Below are 24,692 nucleotides of genomic sequence, written 5' to 3'. Positions count from 1 at the left end.
CCTTTTTACAGATGGACCAAGGTAATATAATTTAATTATATAGAGTAATTCTACTATGCTTTATATGTGGAGAAAGACCATGGTATATCATCTGATATTATCACTATAACAATGTTGCTTTTTTTGGTTGATTTGGTGGTGTTAAAAAATTTAATGGTTGATGAAATTCATTCATTAAAGATGGCACTGTCATTTATGTGATGTAAGGGTTATTTGAATTCCAGCAACGGAGGCTCTTCATAGCAATAGTTAAGGACATAATTATAAGAAATTCCACTGATAGAGTAACATTAATACTGAGCACCTCTTATACATCTTATATAAGATTCTGTAAGAATGGAGATTAAGAGGCGAGAATGAGATATAGCAACAGATACAGACAATAAAAATAAATGAGAGAGAACATGAATGAATCAACTTTCTTAGATGCTAATAAAAGAGAGGAAGAGGTGGTTGGTGACACCATCAGAAGAGACACTGACAAAGACAGAAACAGACAGAGACATCTGCCCTGTTAAAATATATTGGCCAGGCAGTCTAACAATAGATGGCATGTGGCTACTGTGTGAGCAGTAACCTTGTGTTATGTTGGTGGCCATCTTTTCTGGACTGACAAGAGGTGAGCGTTGGCTGACACAGCCATATGTGGGCGGGTTTAAGAGTGAGGTGCAGAGTTAGGAACACTCACTTGAACCCACATCATGACATACAGACATTATCCAAATCCTTAAATATGAGAAGCCCATTTAATAGTGCTGCATCACGATTAATCGCGACTAATCGTTTGCAGAAAAAAAGTTTTTGTTTACATAATATATGTGGGTGTACTGTGTATAATAATTACGTATAAATACACACATACACACGCATGTATATAATTAAGAAACATTTGCATGTGTATATACACATTTATTTTTATATATAATTTATATTATATATAAATATAAATATTTATTATATAAATATTTTTTTTCTTAAAATTATACATGTATGTGTGTGTATTTATATAAACATAATTTTTATACACAGTACACACATATATTATGTAAACAAAAACTTTTATTCTGCAAACGATTAGTTGCGACTAAGGAAGCACTACATATAAATGTAACTGAAAAAAAATGTATGCAAGGATTCAGTTTGATAGGAAAGAAAATATATGTTAGGTATATAGACACCATAAGACCGAAAGCAAAGTGAGACTTTTGTTGAAGTTTCCTGTTTCTCTCTCATACAGTCCCTAGTAATGCTATATGTGTTTATTTAAAAGCAGCATGTTACCCTGAATGATAATGGAGGTCAGATACTTACCCTGAACCATGAGCTCTGCTAAAGATTGGCCTCCATTGGTTTTGACCCTGTAATGTCCACAGTCCTCTTTGGTCACATCATTGATGATAAGAACATGTTTACATCCATCTTTTTTGAAGCGGTACTTGAAAGACTCGTCTCGAGTGAGTTCCACACCATCTTTCTCCCTGCAAGGTTCAGAGGTTTGAGTCTGTAATACTTTCAGACAAATTTGCATTTTACATTCAGTGAACATTCCACTCTTTATTTTTTTATTATAAGGTTTGGGTTATGCTTTTTTATAGGGGAAGAAATCTTATTTTATACGGTTCTTTCATAGACTTCTTTGAAAATAAACCAATTAAGGAGTTAAATCAGTTTAAAAGAATGTTTCCTTTCAGTTAAAATAGTGAATGAAATTGCAGACTATTTTTAGACTACCATTTTCTGAAGGTTTATGGTAATGGCTGTGATACTACTTTGCTAAAAGTGTTATGTGTACAGTACAAAAGAAATAAAACATAAAAGCATTACTGCAAATCAGTGAGAGCCAGTGCAATAAATCAAATAGCTGGCACATTACAGGAATGACTATTTATATCAAGCTGATAGCTTCTAATCTTTTCTGATACGTCCGCATGCTTTTCCAAGGTGTTACAATTCCAATATCTTACTGTTCATAAATGTTTACACAGATCTTTTTAGACAAAAGACATCCAAAACCCTTCACTACCAGGAACAGTATCTACTTCAAGCTTCCCTATATCATGTTGGTTCCAGAAACACCTCCACTATTCAAGAGAAGTACCACAAACTGCTGATGACTTTCTCATTCCATTTTAGGACACCTCTGAGGTGTTAAAAGGCTGCTATGACCTTTTCCAGGCACTGATCTTTTACGGCCATGCTGATGTAGATCCTAGACACCAGCTATGGCAGAACCTATACTCTCTTGCTTACACAAACACACACGCACACACACCACCATCTGTCAGTCAATGTGACTCACCCAACCAGACCCTTAAAAGAGACACACATGCCATCTACTGGACACCGCAGCAATGTCAACACTCTCACAGACATACCAGCAGGTGGACACCTTGTAAAATCAATATCATTTTTAAACCTTTCTCTGGATTCAGATGATGTATTTAAAGTAATGTGGTTTATTACAGATCCTGTATTGGCTTTTCATCTGTTGCATGTGCATGTACAGTATGTGTGTGTGTGTGTGTGTGTGTGTGTGTGTGTGTGTGTGTGTGTGTGTGTGTGTGTTTGTGTGTGTGTGTGTGTGTGTGTGTGTGTGTGTGTGTGTGTGTGTGTGTGTGTGTGTGTGTGCATGCTGACATGCTTACCATTTCACCTGAGCCCCTTCTTCAGACACCTCACATTCAAATTCCACTCTTTCTCCTTTCATTACCATCTGATCTTCTAGGTTACGCAAGATCAGGACAGGTGGCTCTGAAGGCAGTGAGAAGAAGAACAGAGGAAAGAATGCAACAAATGAGCATCTTCATAGATTTTAAAGATGCCAAATCTTCATGTTTAGAAGTAGTTACCTTTAACAAAAAGTTCAGTGACACTTTTTTCATCTCCAATCACACAGGTGTAGGCAGCATCATCAGCGAGTGTACAGTTGTTGATGGTAAGGAAGCGTTTGTTGCCCACGCTCTCAAAAATGTACCTGTGGGAAAATGAGGAATTATTTACTGCCATTTCCAGCTTTGTTCTCTAGATGGGGACAGAGAATCACTGTTGGAGATGCTCTAGAATCTCTGATCTGATGCTTTGTAATTGTGTATCAACTATTCGTGGGGCAGTCATGACCAAGTGGATAAAAAGTCAGACTTGTAACCCAAAGTTTCAGTTCCCAACACCAGTAGGAAATGACAAAGGTGCCCTTAAGCAAAGCACCTTTCACCCAGTTGCTCACAAGTGCTACCCACTGCTTCTGGTCTAAATTTAAAAGTTTCTGGTCTTCTGGTATTTAAATGCCAAGGTTACATTCCAAGTATGAAATTACCTCAAATGACATATGCAAGTATTTAAAGCATAAACAAAAATCCCCTTTCACCACTAAATATAAGGATTATATTCATTTGTGCAACAAATTATTCAACCTGATAAAAATATAAACCATGAGGCAGTTACGGGATAAGAAAGTTTGATTCTGTGATTTCTTAGAATTGTTACAATTCTTGACAACAAAACTAGCTTTAAGTCTAGAAATGCAACAGGTTTTATTAAAATATGTTTGCAAAAAGCTATTTGCTGTCCTTGCGAAAACTTTTTACTATGTTATACATGTTAAAAATCTGTCTGTCACTTATTCTTTGAAATCTGTGTTTTGTAAATGTATAGAGTCAACAATATGTTTGAGACATCTAACCCTACAGACAAGCCCAGAGGTTTCTTATCATGTGCAGGTCACATGCAGACTGCTGAGTGCCACTCACTTGCTGTGGTTGATAGTGAAGAGTGGGAAGGCGAGTCCATCCATCAACAAGTACACAGTGTCATCAAGAGCCAAAGAAAAAACAGTTAATTGTGAAAAAGATCTCTCTTTGAAATTGCTTTACGTGAATGAATTACAACACAAGGTTTAAATTTCATTTTTTTTATGTATTTGGGTCAAAAGGACTTAAGTATATACCTTCCAGTTGGATGAATCTCTTGTCCATTTTTTAGCCATTTAACTTCTACATCTGGATTGGCCACATCGATTTGCAGTTTGATCTTGTGTCCCTTTTCAACTTGGTAGGCTGGGTCCAGCTTCTTGAGAAAGGCTGTGGTTAGTACGAAGAAAAATAATTAAAAAGAACAAAATACAGTTAATTAATAAATATAAATAATAAAAAATATTAAAATATGTAATATACATAATTTAAATAAAGTACAAAACATTTATTATTACTATTTCCTAAAATAATACCAGTGAAGCAATGTGTTTTAAAATATTACTAACATCATAATATTGCATTGAACATTTAAACTTTTTCCTACGTAAGAGTGGTGTAACCAAAATGCAAAAAAATAGTAATAAATAAAGCGCTCAACATTCCTTTAGTTTTTTATTATTTACAGTTTACATTTACATTCATGCGTTTAACAGATTCTTTTATCCAAAGGCTCTAACAAGAAAAGAGAGCATTTAAAGGGACACTCCACTTTTTTGTGAAAATATGCTCATTTTCCAGCTCCCCTAGAGTTAAACATTTGATTCTTACTGTTTTGAAATCAATTAAGCTGATCTCAGAGTCTGGCGCTAGCACTTTTAGCATAGCTTAGCATAATGCATTGAATCTGATTAGACCATTAGCATCACGTTAAAAAATAACCAGAGTTTTTTTTTTATGTTTCTCATCTGTAGTTACTAAGACCGACGGAAATTAAAAATTGCGATTTTTTTTCTAGGCAGATATGGCTAGGAACTATACTCTCATTCTGGCGTAATAATAAAGGATTTTGCTGTTGTACAATGGCTACAGCAGGGGCAATGATACGCAGCGCCTGAAAGTAGTCCCCTTGGTAACTTTCAATCAAGGGCGTAGATTTAGGGTGGGACGCTAGGGACATGTCCCTAGCAATATTCAGGGAAGACTGAATTGTCCCTAGCAGGGGCGGACTTACCCATTAGGCAAAGGTCGGCAGTTGCCTTGGGCCCCGCCTTACCAAGGGGCCCCAAAACGCAGGGGTGTACTTGGTGAGCTGCCACTTTTTGCCCCTGCTTATCATCAAGATTCCCAGAAAACTAGCATAATTTTGTTTAATTAAGAATTCTATTTAAACATCTTTTGTGTTTTTCAGTATATTCCCATAAAAGGTTTGAACGTTATTATTACATCTGCACGAATGCGCCCCCCATTATAGTTTAGAGTGGATCATTCCATGCACTACCGGATACTGTATGCGCGCGTAGCTCAAATCAACAAAGCGAGCAGAGCTGCAGGCAGCAGCGAGTGAGTTTGATACATTAAAAGAGCGAAGCTGCAAGGAAATAAACGTAGTGAAATAAAGAATGAAGAGTGAAACGTACTGTAGCTACACCAATGGAGCAGAAAAGATGATTCACACAAAAATGTTGCAAAAGTCTCCGCTTTTCTCCACACAAACACTGCACGGTCTGTGCTGCTCTCAGCAACCTCTTTTCCGTCACGTCAGACACAGCTCTCTCTCGGCCACGGACACTGATGGTGTGCCGGTGAGTATGCTCCGCAAATAATACAGGATCTACAGTTTATATAATATTAGCGTGTAATCTCAGGTACAGTAGCCTTTAGGTAAACTTTAGTCCGCCGAAATGTCTGCCCAGCACCACTAAAGATTGTAATTCATCCCCAATCTGCACACGAATTTGTGATCGCTTTAGTCTCATTTAAATCTCATATGAAAACGGTAGCATGCTTCGGCTTTGCCCTGTATATCACTAGCGAACATCAAAGTACAAGATGTGTACATAGATGACATCTGTATAGTTCAATAATATAAAAACTGTTTACATAATGTAATGCAGAAGCAATACATGACGCTTTACCATCCACTATATAAAGTCAAATTTCACCCCTTGTTTATCTTATTTCGAGTTCTTAACACCTATGATTGCATTATTTTAAAACCATATTATGTTCCTTACGAAAATTAACCATGGTTTTACTACAGTTAAGACCAAAAAACCATGGTTACTGTAGTAAAACCATGGTAACCACAAAATAACCATGGTTTTGACAACCATGGTTTTCAAAAACCATAGTTAAACCATGGTTAGTGTAGTAAAACCATGGTTTTGCTCATAGTAATCAATTCGCCAAAAAAACATGGTTACTACACTTTTACCACAATAAAACCATGGTTAATTTTCGTAAGGGGTTTGTTCTCATCATATTATGTTCATTTGAATACAAAGTATTTTAATTTAAAATATATTGTGGATATAATGTGGCATTAAATGAAAATGTATTAAATAAATTAAGTACACAAAGTAAAATAAAAAGTACATAATTGTTATACACATCTTTTTACCATGTAGTACTGCGGTTAGTATAAAATCCAATCATATTATCAAACAGTATTAATCTCAACCTCATTGGGGGCTGAAACGTATGTAACCTAGAGGAAAAAAGAGATGGCGATGAGAAGGAGAGAAAAATACAGTAAAGGTTGCATAAAGGGTGCATAGTTAGGGCCCCGACACATGGTTCGCCTTGAGCCCCCAAATCACTAAATCCGCCCCTGGTCCCTAGCAATAATTTCGACCAAACAATTAATCTGTATTTATATATAACCACTGATGTCCGTCTTATTCTTGTGTTTTCTATTTTTTACTTATTATATTTTTTTCAGGAATCATTTAAATGAGATTAGAAATCTTTTGCAATCCCGTTCTGTAAAAATGACGCTCTATGTGGTACACAAACGGTTAACAGCTTTCGTTCTCTCCAATGCCCGCCTCCGTAACTCACATCGCTAATATGATTGGCTTTGCATTTCTTTAGTCCCGCCTCTCTACTCACATTGCTAATATGATTGGATTAGCATTTCTTGAGTCCCGCCGCTCTAACTCACATCACTTTACGTGTGATAGGGTGGTTTCACTTGACTTTGTACAACGCGCCAAAGTTCCAATAGTGTCTGTCTGCGGAGTGCAAGAGAGGGGCGTGCCGTTAAGCGGCGTAACTTTTAGCAGGGGGCGGAAATGTAAGTTGTCCAAGTCACACAGAATCCCGCGAGATGTCCGACTTCCGCTAAACTGACACGGCACATCCGATAGCTAGTAATAGCTAATAAGACGATTGTTTATAGCTCTCTTTCAACTTTAACGTAATGACAAATAACGTTACTGCCGTAAATGTTTTAAATTGAGGGCACGGAGGAAGCTTCATAAGACGCTCGGATGGTCTTATATTGTCTCATTCATCGTCATTGTTAACGTGGGTAGACAATATGGCCATATACGGCATATATGGACATATTTACCATCCTAAAATTATTAAAGTACCGAAGCATACCAATATTTAAATCGTGAACTGTTACACAGTGAGGGTGATTTTGTCTTTTTTTTAAGTAAATGTGCACCTCAGACAGTTTAATATGTATTAAACCAAGATGAAATTCATTTGCAAACTTAATTCTTTTTAAGTTTTAAGAGGAATCTACAGAGCTCACGTGGTTTTATAAGAAATGGCTAACAGATAACATCTGGTGATATTGTGAAGGTTTATAAAAATAACTATTCACAACAGGTAACATTGTAAAGGTGTATAAAATAACCATTCACAACAGGTAACATTGTAAAGGTGTATAAAAATAACTATTCACAACAGGTAACATCTGGTGACATTGTAAAGGTTTATAAAAATAACTATGCACAACATGTAACAACTGGTGACATTGTAAAGGTTTATAAAATAATTATTCACAACAGGTAACATCTGGTGACATTGTAAAGGTTTATAAAAATAACTATCCACAACATGTAACAACTAGTGACATTGTAAAGGTTTATAAAAATAACCTTTCACAACATGTAACATCTGGTGACATTGTAAAGGTTTATAAAAATAACTATCCACAACATGTAACAACTAGTGAGATTGTAAAGGTTTATAAAATAATTATTCACAACAGGTAACATCTGGTGACATTGTAAAGGTTTATAAAAATAACTATCCACAACATGTAACAACTAGTGAGATTGTAAAGGTTTATAAAATAATTATTCACAACAGGTAACATCTGGTGACATTGTAAAGGTTTATAAAAATATCCTTTTAGCAAGATCACCCTGCAATAAATTATAACACAGCATTATGAGAGGCATCAGGAGCTGATCCCAGTTGTATAGCTGGAAGCTGTTGATGTATGTACAGTATTGGTAAAGTGCACATTAATGCATTTTATAATAATAATGCATCCAATGTCAACCCTGTGTAGAGCTGAGAAATGTGGTTGTTTCTCAGCAGCAGTAATGTCCAATGGTGCCAGCTTAACACATTGGTGCAGTTTCCCAGACAGGGCTTAGTCAGGGGTGCCCAAACTCAGTCCTGGAGGGCCGGTGTCCTGCAGAGTTTAGCTCTAACTTGCATCAGAGCACCTGCCAGTAAGTTTCTAGTATGCTTAGTAGGACATTAATTGGCTGCTTCAGGTGTGTTTGATTAGGGTTAGAGCTAAACTTTGCAGGACACAGTTTGGAAACCCTTTGTTTAGATCAGGGGTGACCCACCCTGTTCCTGGAGATCTACCCTCCTGCATATTTTAGTTCAAACCCAGCTTTAACAAACACACCTGACTATAATTTTAAGGTTGCCCGGAAATGCTTGATTGGCAGGTTCAGGTGTGTTTGATTGGGGTTGGAGCTGAACTCTGCAGGACAGTAGATCTCAAGACACAGGTTTGGTCACCAATGGTTTAGATTAAACCAGGACTGGGCACTTATATTAGGAAATTTTAGTTTTTACAAACAAACCTTACAAAAACAAGACTGGTGTGCATCTTGAAACAAAACAATGGCACTGATATATATGTTGAGATGTGTCATTACAAGGTGTTTTCTTAATTACAGTAGCTCAAACATGCATTTTAGCCCGGGAACAGTATAAGCCCTGTCTGGAAAACCGCCACATTGTTTTACCATAACAGATATGGGTTGTTTAAGGTTGAGTGGTGATTTTGAAGTGTAGACAGATGGATCATCCTATTGTATTTCTGCATCACAGTTAAGGTGCATGTGGATGGTATCACCCTCACAAGTTGTCCACTGCATCACTTCACATCAATGCAGCTGTGAAAATAATAACCATAAACAAACATATTTTACATTTGTACTTAAAATAAGCTTACATTATGAGAATATACAATGGCACCCATACTTAAACAGAATAGGGTTTGAGAGAGATACATTAAAAACGAGACAGTAGTACACACATCCTTTAACTCCAGTGTTATTATGACGTTTAATAGGTCATTAATTAATTAACTGTCATTTGAAATGTCGACGACTTACAGGAATAACTGTAAGATTCTAATGTATTAATATCTAACGTTACTATCGTAAACATAAAAATATATAGGTGAGCAATGAAACTCATGCAAGATTTGTTGCATTTTGTTAACTACTCGTTACTGATCATAAGTGTAATCATAGAACGGACTTCACAAATCTAGCATTAGGCTAACAACACATAGCTAACGTTAGCGAGCTTACCTGAAACGGTCGACCTTAATTCAGCCCCTGGCGTGACTTCTTAACATGTGTCGTAGCCGAACCATTTCTCGGGAAAAGGATGTTCGTCAGTCGGCTTCCTGTCCATTAAAATTGGTACGAACAAACATGAAGGCGCTTGGATGAGCAACTTTAATAACGCCTTTAGCCGCCGTATCTCTATGCGAGCAGAAGAGAAGACAGAATGACAACATCTCGTCCTGACGTCTCGCGTGGTTCTGTGTAACTTGGACAACTTAAAGTTACGCCCCCTGCTAAAAGTTACGCCCCTTAACGGCACGCCCCTCTCTTGCGGTCCGCAGACAGACCCATCTCCAAAGTTCACTCAACAAGACGCGCGTGATTATTCGGGCTACAGGTACGTGAGGAAGAAAGTATTATTATATCCACTGTAACTGTTTCATGCACAAAAAAAGTTGTGTCACATAATGATTCAAGCAAGGACAGTGTTTTCACCAATACACGACAATCCCATGTTAACCTGAGGAGTTGTAAACTTTTGTCAACCTTTTATAAATGGGGTAGCAATGTTATTTGGGGGTCCCTAATCCATGAAAGAAAATAACCCCAACATGGTAAAAACATGAATTCATGTCATGATTGCTGAATACTTTACATTACTGCACTGTGGTCATTACTTGCACAGATGTAGACATAATATAAGGTTGCATTTTAAACTTAAACTTTTTTTCACACTGATTAACTGTCTGTTAATGAAAAGAAGATTTAATGTGAACCACAGAAACGTTAATAAACGTTGTTCAGGAAACAGCATGATATACATTCCTACTTCAACACTGAGATTTTTTGGCAAAATTAAATGAAGATTTAAATATTACTTGCATATTCTTCATTGTTATAAAGTAAATATGGATTCATATATGTTACAATGTGATTTTCTTTTTTTTTTTGACAAAGACTTAAACAGTTACTGTTTATTAGGCTCTAGGACAAAAAGAATTGTTTATTATAGTACATTAAATTTGGGATGGCACCGGGGGTGGCGAGTCAGATGTCACTGAGTAAAGTGCATACCGAGTTGTCTGTTGTTTATGTCAAGTAAACGGTGATAAACAGTTTTTGCCATGCAACCATTTTATTTATGTCCCCACCAATGCCTGAATCAAACCTACGCCCTTGCTTTCAATAGCAGGGGATTATTTTCAGGCACAGATTCAATGGATTATGCTAAGCTATGCTAAAAGTGGTACCGCCAGACACGGAAATCAGCAAAATGGATAAAAATCAAACGCTATGGGAGCTGGAAAGGTGGAGTGTCCCTTTAAAAGTCTTTTAATTTTGTTCTAGTGTCGATCGCTCATGTAGTGTGTGTAAAAAATGCTTCAAACCTTCACTTTTCTTCTCTTCTTTCTTCAACTTTTTAAGTCTCTTAAGCATTCCACGCAGATCTGTTATTCCATACTGGAAGGCAATCTTTTCAAATTCGGAGGGTGGAGCCTTCTGCAAGATGTCCCATACATCTACATCAGGCTCTGAGCTCACATGAACAGCTCTGCAATCCCATAACACAAGATGTAGATAAATCATTTGGTAAATTGTTTTGTATTAAATACAAGACAAACCCCAAACATTCTGTGTTTTCATAATGCTTGACATGGTTATTTGAAAGTTCATAAACAGGTGATGTATGCATGTTATTGTAAAGTACATTATTAGTTTAAATATTTCACAAATTAATGAAAATGATATTCATCACAGCATCATGTTAATATATTTTCTTACCGATGGCCAGTTTTCAAGAAACTGCTGCACTTATGTGGAGGCAGAAACCACAAGCATCAAACATGGTAAGACAAACCACAACTAATTTTTGCTCAATACCAAGCTTTTAAATCAATAAAATGTACAAACACTTAAACATCACAACAACTACTATTTTGTCTTTCTTGTGTGTTTTAAACTAAACAAAAGTTTAGAAACATTTTACAATAATTTTGGGGTGATTTCCCAGACAGGGCTTATCCTAGTGCATGTTTGAGCTGCCTTAATTTGAAAACACCTTGTACTGACATTGGCTATTGTTTTGTCTGATGATGCACACCAGTATTGCTTTTGTAAAGTTTGTTTGTAAAAACTACTTAAATGGCCTAATATAACCAAGGCCTAGTTCTGGATTTATTTAAACCCTGTCCAAGAAACGGTATTTAAGTTATTAATTTAGGGTATGAGAAATAATAAAATAGTTTGCTAAAAATAATTCTAATGTGAATGTATATCTAGTTCTGTTAGAAGTGGGTGTGGAGTCCCAAGAAAGACTGAAGTTGCCAATCAGGATGTGATTAGGCAAGAGAGAAAGCAAACCTGTCAGGCACACACAATTGTCAAAGCAACACTCAACATTCCTTCATGCATAAGCACGCTCTTATTTAGGCCCTCATACTTACTCTCTGAATATGGGAGTGAAGATGAACAGAAAAACAATAATATGCAGATGAGTCAAATATTTTGTGTCAAACAGACATGCAGTAAGTAAAAAAATAAATAAATATTTAATTTGGCTCTATCAAATAGACATGTATTAAATAAATCAGTTTTGGGAAAGGGAAAATTGTGAACATTGATGTATTTGAAATATTACCATTTAAGATATCTCACCTCTTTTTCAGTAAACCACTAAAGTCCAGTTCTCCTGAGTCCTCACCTCCATCTGTGCTACTATAGAAGTGAAATTATAAGCCAACAATATTAGTAGTGGAGTGAAAAAGTGTTTGCCCCTTTTTGATTTTTTGGCATGTTTGTCACACTTTATCTTTCATGAAACAAATTTCAATATTATTCATAGATAACAAAAGTAAACACAACATGCAGTTGAAGTACTAATCACATTGCGAACCCAAGTTTGCTTCAGCTTGACCTCAACAAGCTTAAACTTGAGGTCATGAAGAAATGGCCGGACATTCTCCTTTAGGATTTTTTGGTAGTCAGCTAAATTTTTTTGAAAGAGAATGTAAAGATAAAGATATATGCAACTGAGGTCTTGGCTAAAGAGATGGGTTTTAGCCGATTCTTAAGGACTGCTACAGAGTCAGCAGATCTAGTCGCAACATTATCATTCCACAGATGAGGAAAAGAACCAGAGAAATAAGCGATAGTGACAATTTCCCTTTTTGGGATGGCACCACAAGCCATCGCTCTCCGGCAGAGCTTAGGGTTATAGAGGGTACATCTGTATAAGTGAGTGAAGGTAAGGGGGTGCTGACCCAGTGGTGGTTTTAAAGGCCAGGAGCAGAGCTTTGAATTTGATGTGAGCTGCAATTGGAAGCCAGTGTTACCTGACAAAGAGAGGAGTGACGTGGCCATCTTTGGCTCATCGAACAAAACTCTTGCCGTACCATTCTGGATCATCTGTAGGCTGGAACGGCAAGTGGACTTGTGTGTCATCTCCATAGCAGTGGTAAGAAAGCGTGTTTTCAAATGACAGAACCCAGGGATGTTATGTATATAGAAAAGAGCAGTGGTCCAAACACTGAGCCTTGAGGTACCCCGGTTCTGAGACACTGTGGTTTGGAGACGTCACCTTTCCAGGATATTCTAAATGAGAGGTCAGACCTGAACCATAGTAGCACCGTTCCAGAGACACCTATAGCCTTAAGGGTCACCAGGAGGATTTTGTGATTGACAGTGTCAAACACGGCAGATAAATCCAGTAGGATCAGTACAGATGATTTGGAGGCTGCCCTTGCCTGCCTTAGGGCTTCAAAGACTGAGAGCAGAGCAGTTTCAGTGGAGTGACCACTCTTGAAACCAGACTGGTGCTGTCCAGGAGGTTATTTGTATGAAGGAGGAGTGCTGGTCAAAAACCACATGCTCAAGAGTCTTGGCAATGGAAGGAGAGATACAGGTCTGTAGTTTTCTAACATTGCAGGATTAAGTTTGGGTTTCTTCAGCAACAGGGTTATCTGGGCCTCTTTAAAAGCTGTGGGGAATACACCAGTGGAAAGAGATGAATTGATAATGTGGGTAAGAGCAGAGATAACCGATGGAGAAATGGCCTGAAGGAGATGGGTGGGATGGGTGGGTCAACAGAGTATTTTCCCAAATGTCTTGGGGATTATCAAGATGTTTTCATGCAAAACTGAGACTTTATGTTTTTTAGCTGTTTTCGTCTTGGAACTCTGCTATGCAGGCCATTTTTGCCCAGTCTCTTTCTTATGGTGGAGTCATGAACTGACCTTAACTGAGGCCTGCAGTTCTTTGGAAGATGTTATGGGGTCTTTTGTGACCTCTTGAATGAGTCGTCGCTGCGCTCTTGGAGTAATTTTGGTCCGCCGGCCATTTCTGGGAAGGTTTACCACTGTTCCATGTTTCTGCTGTTTGTGGATAATGGCTCTCATTGTGGTTTGCTGATGTCCCAAAGCTTTAGAAATGGCTTTATAACCTTTTCCAGTCTGATCTCAATTACTTTCTTTCTCGTTTGTTTCTCAATATAGCTTTGTATCTCAGCACAATGTGTTGATATCTCAATTTTGTGTCTTTTGAGGATCTTTTGGTCTACTTTACTTTGTCAGGCAGGTCCTATTTAAGTGATTTCTTGATTGCGAACAGATGTGGCAGTAATCAGGCCTTGGTGTTTCCCTCGAGAAACTGAACTCAGGTATGATAAACCACAGTTATCTTTGATTAATATTTAAATTTGTTTCATGATCTAATACATGTTTGACAAAATTGCAAAAAAATAGACCACTGTATATATGTAAGAGCTTTGTAAAATATTAATTACAAGATACAAGACTGCAGACTTTATGTGTTTTTCTGTAACTAACAATAAGCCTGCCCACTTTCAGTTTTATTAGAAAATATGTTAATGCAGAACAGACAACAGCTTGTCAAGTAATACATGGGATCCCTAATGAATAATTATGTAAAAGAAAATAAACAGTAAAGGTCCCTCAAGGTATTGTGAGCCATATGACACTGGATGTATACATATAGTATGCATTGTATATGACATATGTATAAGGAATAAATGTATACCAACATACATGTCAAACATGTATATCAGCATATACTGTATGACAACAATGTATACAGACATATGTGAAAGTGGTGCAAACATGCATATATGTGACAAGCGCATTCAAAAAATGCTGGATTATTTCAACCCATAAGTGGGTCAAATATGGAAAACCCCAAAAATTGGTTGGCTGTTTGGGTTTGTCCATATTGCCCTAAGTCATGGTTGCATCAAATATGGACAAACCTATCCACTGAGTTACATTTACCCTTTGTACGTTTATTTTTAACCAACATTTGTATTTTCCATATTTGACTCAACCATAGGTTAAAATAACCCAGCATTTTTTTCAGTGTGTATACAGGCATGTATGGGACAGATGTATATACACTGCTATGAAACAGAGAAACAAACAACACATGCTAGTGTCCTTGCACAGACTTCATTAACTTTCACGGAGTCTACAGACCATACTGGCTGTTCTCAAAAACACATTTTGATAGAGGACATCGAAGATTATGATAACAGCACTAAGAGCAGAAATGCTTGTGCACAAGAGAGACTCTTAAGAAAGCTATCTGCCAGACCTCCTCTATGATCAAACACCACTGTGCGCAACAAAGACCCAGGTGCCTGGTCTGTTATTATGGATGGCAAAAAGTGCTAATCTTAAAGATATATAGGTCAAAACACAATAGGCCTACTGGTCTCCATTGGTAAGATGAACCGAGCCTCATGGATCAAACGCTCATCCCTTCTGAGATCTATATCATCTTATTTAATGAATATATTATCATGAAATGTAAAGACAAAAATCAAAGACACAGCACTCAAAGTTTGTGCAGCTGGTTCCACTGATTTTAACAAGGCATCAGCCATGGTTAAGAAGTTAAGACTTATTTATTTCGTTTAGTTCAGACAAGCTTTGAATTAAAGCTGTAGCTAGCATCGCCAAAGTTTTGGTTTTGATTTTCAGGGGACAGACAGACTAATAAAAATGCATTACCAAGTCATTCTTTATAAAAACTGTCAGCCAAATGCATAAATTCAAAGCACATTATAAGCTGTTTAACATTAATCAGTTTTCTGATTAAATTGGTGGCAAGGCATGATGTGCCCCCAGTTTACCGAATCCAGAATATTATTTGTGTGATCCTCTAATCTGCTTACTCTTAATCAGTGCCTGCACTTGAAAAGATCAGTGGACAGGGAAATCATATTCACTTTAATGACTATTGCATCTGAAACATCAGTAATGAGTGTTGGGAAATTGCCCTTCTTACAAAAACACAGGAAAGGGGGTGAGATGAGAACAGAAAGGAAATAAGAGTCGGATTTAGAGTTTGTAGAGATCCTTGGAGAGTGAGTCATAAAGCATCAGCAGTGACTAATATCAACTCTCCTTAGATGTTGGCACACAAAGGAAAAGGATGGAAAGAGAAGGGAAGATGACTGACAGAGAGACATTATGTGCCTCGATGCACTCTTTTGATGAGAAATCAGAAGGTTTGGTTGAGTAACGACAGTGACCATGTGAATATATCACCAGCTGTTGCAGCAAACCCCTATACAGTAGCTACCTGCCATGTTCGCCCATCTTCTTCTTACCACCCGCACCGGTGCTCCTGGGTAGTCAGTAGTTTCAAAGTGTTATTGCATAGTTAACTTAAAACATTAAATCCAACAAAATGAACGCAATGCTGTATGTTCATAAACGGGAAAACAAATCTACCTCATCAAACCCCTACAAAATCAAACAATGTTCTTCGATATCTACCTTAAAGCAACACTATGTAGTTTTGTTACCTTTAAATAATGTCTCTAAAATTATTTCAGTGATAGAACAACTTTTAACTGGACAAATTGTACTGTTGCTGCAACCTGAGCAGCCTCCTAGCTGCTACAAGCACACTCTAAAAGTGGCGGTGGAGGGTAGGAAACACAGCCCCGCCCCTCCCCCTGCCTGCAGAAGAGTATCTGATACCAGGCACTGTTGCGCTTTCCAACCACATGGGGGAGCTCTAAGTCATTTTTACATGGAAACTACATAGTGTTGCTTTAATATATCAGTTCAATGAAAGAGGCACTGCTGACCTACACGAGTAATCATATTTCACCTTATGAAATATACCAAAGGTAAAATAATACTTACGTGCGTCTAAATGCACTGCGAATGTCCAACCCTTCTTGTACACGAGCCTCTGAAATAGAAAGTGTGAGAACAGTAAACAAGCCAAATTCATTGGGAATTAATTTAACAGATTTATCAAGTACGTGCTAATAATTGAAATCATTTTTAGGGTAAAATGACTTTAGGGTCTTACCATGTACTATTAAGTCAAAATTACAGCTGTCAAACTTGTCTCTAGATGCCACCTCGCACCGGTACGCTCCAGCATAGTTAGCTTTAGCTGCAATAATATGCATCTCAAATGTGTATGCCTGAACAGAACAAAAAACCGAAATGTATTGAGTCAGTACACAACATTAGTATACTGCATAACTGATGTTTAGATTAAGACCTTAGTGTTGCGGTCATAGTGTTCCTTCAACTGCAGGTGCTTTCCTGACTTGCTCGCCAGATCCATCCATTTCCCTTTGAACCATTTCACCGTGGGCTTCTTCAGAAGAGATGCACCACACACCTTCGCCACGAAAGTAATATTCTCACCTGCATGGGAGAAAAAGGTTGGAAGAACGTGGTGGTCCATGTTTGTACCCATTACCAATTTCCTATGTTCTCAAAAACATGTACTTGCCTACAGTGACCTCCCCACTCTGAGGCTTTTCTGTGAAGAGACCAGTGAGGTCCTGCCGGGTGTCAGGTTGGTGACTTTCAGGTAGAGCTAGAAGAACATACGGAAAACTTTTAATGACTAACACATAAAAATACATTACAGTTTCTTCATCCATTATTAAACGGAACATATCATGAAAATCTGACTTTTTCCATGTTTAAGAGTTATGGTCCCCTAGTCCTAGTAACCAGTGTTGGGAACGTTACTTTAAAAATGTAATTATTATAGTTACTAGTTACTTCTCACAAATAGTAACTGAGTTAGAACCTGTGTTACATCATTATAAAAGTAACTAATTACCAGTAGTGATGGTCGTTTTCGAAGCACTGCTTCATGAGGCTTCAAAACATTTACGAATGTTTTGTTTCGAATCAGTGGTTCGGAGCTTGTTTCAAACTAGCCCAAGTCACGTGATTTTAGCAAACGAGGCTTCATTACGTCATAACTGTTTCGAAACATAGATATGTATATAAAGGCTAGATGGCTCGTCCGCGCTGATTGCCAATTGAGTGGAACGTCCGCATTTTGGCGGCCATCTTACGACAGGGCGCTCGCTCACTCGTAGCATTGAGTTTTAATGATGCAGGTAATTTTAAATGACCATAACTTGCTTAATTTTTTACCGATTTTCAAACAGATTGGTTTGTTATAAACGTCAAAGATGTACCTATGACACTGAATACGTATACTAAAAATAAATAAAAAATTAATGAAACATGTTAAAGCATCCAGAATTATAGCCAGGTTAATAACGTTTGTAAAAAACCAAATCGTTTGTAAATCCGTTAAGAATTCAGCAAGTTACGAGCATTTTAGTTGGCGTATGTCACTCACCTTCCGTCCACAGCAGCAGGGAGCAGCACTATGGCAGCACTGACCTAAGATGGCCGCCAAGTGACGACACAGCTGACTCCGCCTTGAGCCATCTAGCCTTTATATACATATCTATGTTTCGAAACGTTTCGAAAATCCGATGGTTCACCACTAGGGGGAGTTGATCACATGACCAATTCAGAATTCTGACTTTAATCTCAGAATTTGAATTCTGACTTTATTCTCAGAATTCTGACTTTAATCTCAGAATTCTGACTTTAATCTCAGAATTCTGACTTTAATCTCAGAATTCTGACTTTAATCTCAGAATTCTGACTTTAAAGTCAGAATTCTGACTCTAAACTCAGAATTCTGACTTTAATCTCAGAATTTGAATTCTGACTTTATTCTCAGAATTCTGACTTTAATCTCAGAATTCTGACTTTAATCTCAGAATTCTGACTTTAATCTCAGAATTCTGACTTTAAAGTCAGAATTCTGACTTTAATCTCAGAATTTGAATTCTGACTTTATTCTCAGAATTCTGAGATTAAAGTCAGAATTCTGAGATTAAAGTCAGAATTCTGAGATTAAAGTCAGAATTCTGAGATTAAAGTCAGAATTCTGAGAAAAAAGTCAGAATTCAAATAATTTTTTCACCAGTGGCCCTAATCCTCTTCCGTAGGATACTAAAGAGAAACCACTAATTTTGTAGCAGCATGTGATGATGTGATGTGCTTCATTAGATCAGACTTGCCACATACGTGGAGAGACTTCTTCATGGGCACTACATAACGTGTAAATTGCACTTTACATAAACATTACTGCCTTTAACCTCAACGATGAAGAAGTAGTGCTTATTAAACTTTGTGTTTGCGACCGCTACCTTTGAGCTCGTAGTACTTGCCATTGCTCTGTTGAGGATGTGTGTGACTCAGACGGACTGGAGCGTGAGGACCAGTGAGATCAATTATAGTAACGTGCAGAATTTTTTTTTTTTTTTTTTTTTTTATTTAAAAGGGACAACGCACATTAATCAACAAAAGTACAAAGTCCAGAATGTAAATGTGCCAGATTTAGCCATACAGGCTAATTTTCATCTGCAGTCCCTAGCAGGTTGATGGTCAGTAACGGTAACGAAGTTGAAATATGAAAAAATATTTCTGTTTACCATCATGTGCACCATCAGCTGCACCATTTGATGCATGTTCACTGGTGTCTGTTGCTGGACTTTCAGTCGGTGCTGGTTGAACCTCTTTAGCTTCATCAGCTTTAGTGTCCACAGCTGCAGGCTTCACTGTAAAAGTGTACAATTGCATGATCATTATAATGCCATTCTCTGGACTTAGCTTGACCGCAGGCGATAATTTGACAAAGGACACATAATGAGGGGTCAGAAAGGTCCTCACTGGGATTACTAAAAATATGAAACATGCACAGCCCAAATCTTTACTAACATTATTATATCATTATGTAATGTAAACATCATAAAAATGCCTTTCTCAAAGTAGATCCCTGAATACAAAAATTAAAGACTGACAATAACATTTCAGATTTATTATCCTCAAACTCTCTATTAACTAACAAGCCTTTGCATGCAAAGTTTAATTCTCTTGGGTCATATTGATATTGATCTACAGAATTCTAATGGCTCATAAATAGGACAGAGTTTTGCTTTCATCCTCCACTGCTGCTGGATAAATAGCTCTAAATACCAGCCATATATCCATAGACATATTTAATGCTGAAAGAGCTTAGACAGCTATTAGACTTAAAGCTTTATTTAATAGCAGCGGTCTGGCAGACTCACAGGATTAATAGTGGCTATGTTTGCTAACTTAACACTATTCTGTAGACCCTCATTCATCAGCATTCATTCAAATTAAATAACCAAAATAGATACAGGGCAAACCTTCATTCTGTACCTCATTAGCTTTGATAGACAAAGGATTCATTAAGCAATGTGCTCTTCAAGTATTTCATTCATGTTTTATATTTTTTCCATGCACAATGACTCAAGCTCCAGGTTAGGAAACTGAAGGACATATGTGACGTGAAGAGCAGCTATAAAAAGTCTGGTGAGCGGTGGGTTTTTCAGATTCCTCAACAGGCAGTAAAAAGTGATAACATGCCAAGATATGGTGTCTTATAGCAAAAACGCAACAACCAGTGACTTTACAGAGAAGTAAACCCAAAAGGTGAATTAGTTAAGAGTCTCCAAAACCATGACCTGGGGTGTACTGATGAACCGACAGTGGGGTGAAAGTGAGGTGAAGTATAGGAAGAAGTTTCATAATAATGCACCATACCAAAAATCACCCACCTTCTGACTCCTTTATTTTTAACTCAAATTTGACCTTTGACCCCCCAGCAATAACGGCGTAGCCCACTGCATCCTCTGTGTCTGCATTGTTAATGGTGAATGAATGCTTATTGCCCTCTGCTGAGATGGTGTATTTGTCGCTGGGTGAGATGTCCTTGGAGTCTCGCTGCCATCTCACCTTTACGTCGGGCTTTTCAGTTTCTGCTTCGAATTTGACTGTTGCCCCAATCTCAGCAGTCTGACTTTTTGGCTTCTTAGTGAAAGCAGAGACTGAGGGATTGATAGAGGCAGGTTGGTCAACAGGAAGTGATGCGTTTTTAAAATCTTTCATCTTCAGCACATTAAAAAACTCAAATGAGCATTGTACCTGCTCATCATTTCTCGCAACTTTCTCCAGTATCACACTTATCATTCATCACTTTCCTGTGATGCAGCTGGTATTCGCAAGACCAAGGCCCTGGTTTTGATTTATAGACCGGCTTAAAAGCACTATAAGTGGCGTTCGACAAATGTGTGCCAAATGTATGAATATTCTTTTTCAAGAATGCATGGCCTTGTTGTTGCTAATAAGTGTTGCTACAATGAAAGCCACTGTCTGTAACTAAATATTGGTAGCAAACTCTGAATTAGTCATTCATTATATATCTAATATATACAGCAGTCTTAGTGCAACTTAGCAAAAACTCTTCTTTCTTTTAAATTCTGCAACTGGTCATAATGAAGAAAACAAACCAATATAATAGCTGTAAATAAAAGAAACATTTGCATTAGCTAACATTAACAAACTATGAACACTATAGTTTTTCAGCATGTAGGCTATTAAGTTAGGGATAATGTATACGCAGCCGGTTGTTAAAACATAAATATACAGTGTGATACTGAAAGGGGTTTATTTCACAAAAACAACCGGCTACCTGTACATTTTCCCACTTATTACATGGCTATTTACATCATAAGTAAGGTAAGGAATATTAAATATTGATTTTGAAATATAATGTAATATATGTTATTAAATACATATTTTTGTGTAATATTAAACTGTACCTGGCACTTGGTGTTTCGAGTTGGTTTGCATGACGATAGTGTACTGTACTTTATGTCAAGACTTCAAACTTTAAACTCTCTGTGGTTTGGGGTTAGTCGTGTTATAATCACCAAAAATGTGACTAATTTATTTGTGTCCATGGCATGAAATTCAGTTTTTTTGTGCCTTGAGCACCAATGTCTTTGTTGTGTCACTCGCACAAATTTCTGTAAATAGTTTTTCGTGTCCGTTGCACGACTTTCTTTTTTGTTTCATTGTATGTATTGTTTTCTCATAGTTTTTTCCTATTACCATTGAGGTTGGGGTTGGGGTTGGGATGCCCACATCATTGTCTCCACCTTTCACCCCACTAGCGAGGGCTATGTGACTGCAGTGGCCTTGATTCTTTTTTAGCATAAACTAGTTTAGGAAAAGTTTCAAATGCTAAAATGCATGATCTGAGATTGCCCAAGTTAACAATCCTCCATTTTGAAAAACATGGTGTAATATATCTTTATTCACAATATATACACCTAGCATATGATATAAGCAATATTCCTTTCTGACGCAGGAGTTGTTTGAAATAGATTTTCCGGCTGTTCTTGCTCTGTTTCATGCCTCACATTATTACCTGCTTGTTCACATTATTACCTGCTTGTTCGTTCTTTCACTTTGAATCTTACGACTTCATTAATGCGGAAAGTTCAACCACTATGCAAGCCAACCTATAGGTTTAAATATAGAAGGCACTTGTTCCCCATTGATAAAGGCAGTCCACAGGGACACAGCTGCAGGTAGCTGCCAGAGGGATTAGGCGGGATCTATTTCTGTTGTCTATCAAGTGCTGGTTCCTCTCCTGCGCCATTTGAAGTCTCCTGATATTCCCGCAGCCTTTGTTCCACTGCTGCTGGCTAGATACAAGCAGTGACAATGCACTAATGATCTCTATATGTTAAATATGTTTTGTATTTAATGCTAGAGGGAGGATGTGTCAAACTAAGTTAAATAAGGACACTTAGCCTGTTTACTTCATATCTGTGAGAATAATTTGCTCAGATACTGGGTTGACTTTGTAATATACAATAGGTGCATATAAGAAGGATGTGAATATCTATGAAAGAAGACAAATGATCAGGATATTTTTTGTGGTTATTTGAATTCACTGGGAAGTGGAATCTGATGAAGGCCACCTGGTTCATTAAGCTTATACTGCTAATGGTTGCATCATCGATGTTTAAATCCTGCTGGTATGGCCAGGAGGCTTTCCAAAAGATAGTGTGCTATCTGTTTGATGGATTTATTTATGGGAAATGACTGTGTAATCATGCTAAGGGCAGAACAGTTTGGAGATTCTCTGTTATGGGTCAAGAACACTTGAAAGACACGGAGGAGATTAAGAAATAGACTTAAAAGTAAACGTTTTTGACACTATGAGGTCCATTGGTTGATCCTAAAAAAGTTGCGCTACTGCGTTTTCAGACTACTGTGAGTCTTAGCTAATATTATCACAGTGGGCTGTCAAACAGGTGGTATCACATTATGGCAATCCTTTAATTCCTGCTAAGGCTGGGTTATTTGGTGCCCTTTTGAAATATCTCGAAGCATTTAGTCTGTTGTTTCCAGTGGCGTAGCAAGTCAGTCCCGAGCCCATATGCAAAAAAATGTACGGGCCCCCTTAAGCCAAAGCCCCCCCCCCCCAATCTTGCGTTTGGCACTGTTAACTGTGGCGCGCAGGTTTGTTAACAACATATACTTTTAATAAGGTAGTCAAATATTTTAATGTACTTTTTTACTTTAAAGGGTAGATTTAAATAAAGAAAAACAATATGTTTTGGTAGTTTTTGACTCGTGAGTAACTTCTCCGCCTTCTCTTTAAGGCCCCACTTTTATGTTTATATTTGTCCATCCTTAATGTTCATGTAGATACCCGCTATAGTAACCTCTCACACTGTGTTTTCTTTTTTTGGTGCGGCGATGCATCATTTAAAAAATGTATGGCGTAGTAGTTTACGGCAGCAGCGGAGTGCAAAAATAATAATAAACGCAAACAAGAAATGACGGAGAAATTAGACATTATGGAGAAATAAGAAATCATTACACATGATATGCATACAAAAATATATTTATTGCGGCCACAAATAAAAATTTAATTGGAAAAAAATTTAATTAAAAGCTGGGGCGGGCCCAGGGCCGAGCCCCCTATTGGCCCGGGCCCATTGGCACATGCATACCCTGCATGCCGTATGTTACGCCACTGGCTGTTTCACATTTTCTTTGATTATCAAAGGTGGCACTTTAAGTGGCTCTGGGTTTTTTGGTACCCTCGCGAAAAATCAACCATGGTTTTGCTAATGGTAATCAAAAACCTTACATTATCTTGCTATGGGCTTATAATTCCAATGCATATTATAGTTTAATGCAATATAATATAATAAAAATAATAATACAGTGCAATACAATACAACATAATAAACACAAATTTGGACAATATATTATGGAGACAGTTATGAACAATATATTTGGCTTCTAAAAATCATTATATTGCTGATCTTCCTGTTTGCATACATTTTCAATTACAAATTGTTTCAAATTACAACCAATTACACCAGAGCCCTCATACTTCAAAATAACTCTCATGTCTTCATGACTAAGTGTTAAAGTTCAGAACAAATTCCACCACATTCCCTCAAACAGCAACACAAAACAAACACAGCTAAATGTAACCGTTTTCAAAAAACAAAACGCTGTTATTTCACTTTTTAAATAAAGTTCATAATGAAATAAACACTTGCATACCAGTTTTTTTAGTTGGCTCAGGCATCCTGGATGTGTGTTCCTAAAGGGTTCCAACAAACAGGCATTGTGGATACCAACCTCACTTCTCTTTTAATAGATACCCCCACCCCCTAAATGTCCCACAGTATATGCCCCACCTCTTCCATCTTTTTAAACAAAAATTATCATCCCATTGAGTCCTAAACCATAACGCCCACCCTCTCACCTACCACAATAAGCCAACCTTTAATATTGGATGACAGAACAGAAGAACCCAAAGGTGGAAGATAGATAAGAAAGGAGAGAGGATGATCTAAATTTAGATCATCCCATCCAAATCTTCCCCTCTCAAACATACTGCTCAAACACAATAGTCAAAACATTCTCAAAACATTTTTTTTCTTTTTTCCTGAACAACATTTGGCATGGATGGATGCACCATTTGAAATTCATTCTGTTTTATGTCCTTTGTGATT

At 37.4% G+C, this 24,692-nt stretch overlaps 1 protein-coding gene and 1 long non-coding RNA gene across 2 annotated transcripts in view; both read right to left on the bottom strand.

The window, feature by feature from the left end:
- The window catches only part of mybpc3 (myosin binding protein C3), a 48,995-nt gene extending 24,656 nt beyond the window's left edge, over window positions 1-24,339 (bottom strand). Inside the window, exons 1-15 of the mRNA XM_065267682.2 lie at window positions 24,238-24,339; window positions 19,266-19,391; window positions 17,243-17,329; window positions 17,006-17,154; window positions 16,808-16,925; window positions 16,636-16,684; window positions 12,125-12,184; window positions 11,914-11,916; window positions 11,252-11,275; window positions 10,858-11,021; window positions 3,944-4,076; window positions 3,747-3,749; window positions 2,850-2,974; window positions 2,646-2,751; window positions 1,312-1,478 (exon numbers count right to left, since the gene is read on the bottom strand). Of these exons, the coding sequence (XP_065123754.1) occupies window positions 1,312-1,478; window positions 2,646-2,751; window positions 2,850-2,974; window positions 3,747-3,749; window positions 3,944-4,076; window positions 10,858-11,021; window positions 11,252-11,275; window positions 11,914-11,916; window positions 12,125-12,184; window positions 16,636-16,684; window positions 16,808-16,925; window positions 17,006-17,154; window positions 17,243-17,329; window positions 19,266-19,391; window positions 24,238-24,262 (1,339 nt within the window). The 5' untranslated portion in view covers window positions 24,263-24,339. The remainder of the gene's footprint in view (window positions 1-1,311; window positions 1,479-2,645; window positions 2,752-2,849; window positions 2,975-3,746; window positions 3,750-3,943; window positions 4,077-10,857; window positions 11,022-11,251; window positions 11,276-11,913; window positions 11,917-12,124; window positions 12,185-16,635; window positions 16,685-16,807; window positions 16,926-17,005; window positions 17,155-17,242; window positions 17,330-19,265; window positions 19,392-24,237) is intronic.
- On the bottom strand, window positions 7,485-9,715 carry LOC135749276 (uncharacterized). Its single transcript, XR_010532332.2, has 2 exons — window positions 9,491-9,715; window positions 7,485-9,067 (listed from the first exon to the last, which is right to left on the bottom strand). It is a non-coding gene; the product is annotated as an uncharacterized lncRNA (long non-coding RNA).
- Window positions 24,340-24,692: the final 353 nt, after the last annotated feature.

Source organism: Paramisgurnus dabryanus, chromosome 2 (genome assembly GCF_030506205.2).
Source record: "Paramisgurnus dabryanus chromosome 2, PD_genome_1.1, whole genome shotgun sequence".
NCBI lineage: Eukaryota > Metazoa > Chordata > Actinopteri > Cypriniformes > Cobitidae > Paramisgurnus > Paramisgurnus dabryanus.
Note: the sequence above shows the minus strand (reverse complement) of the source record. Positions and strands in the feature narration are given on the sequence as shown.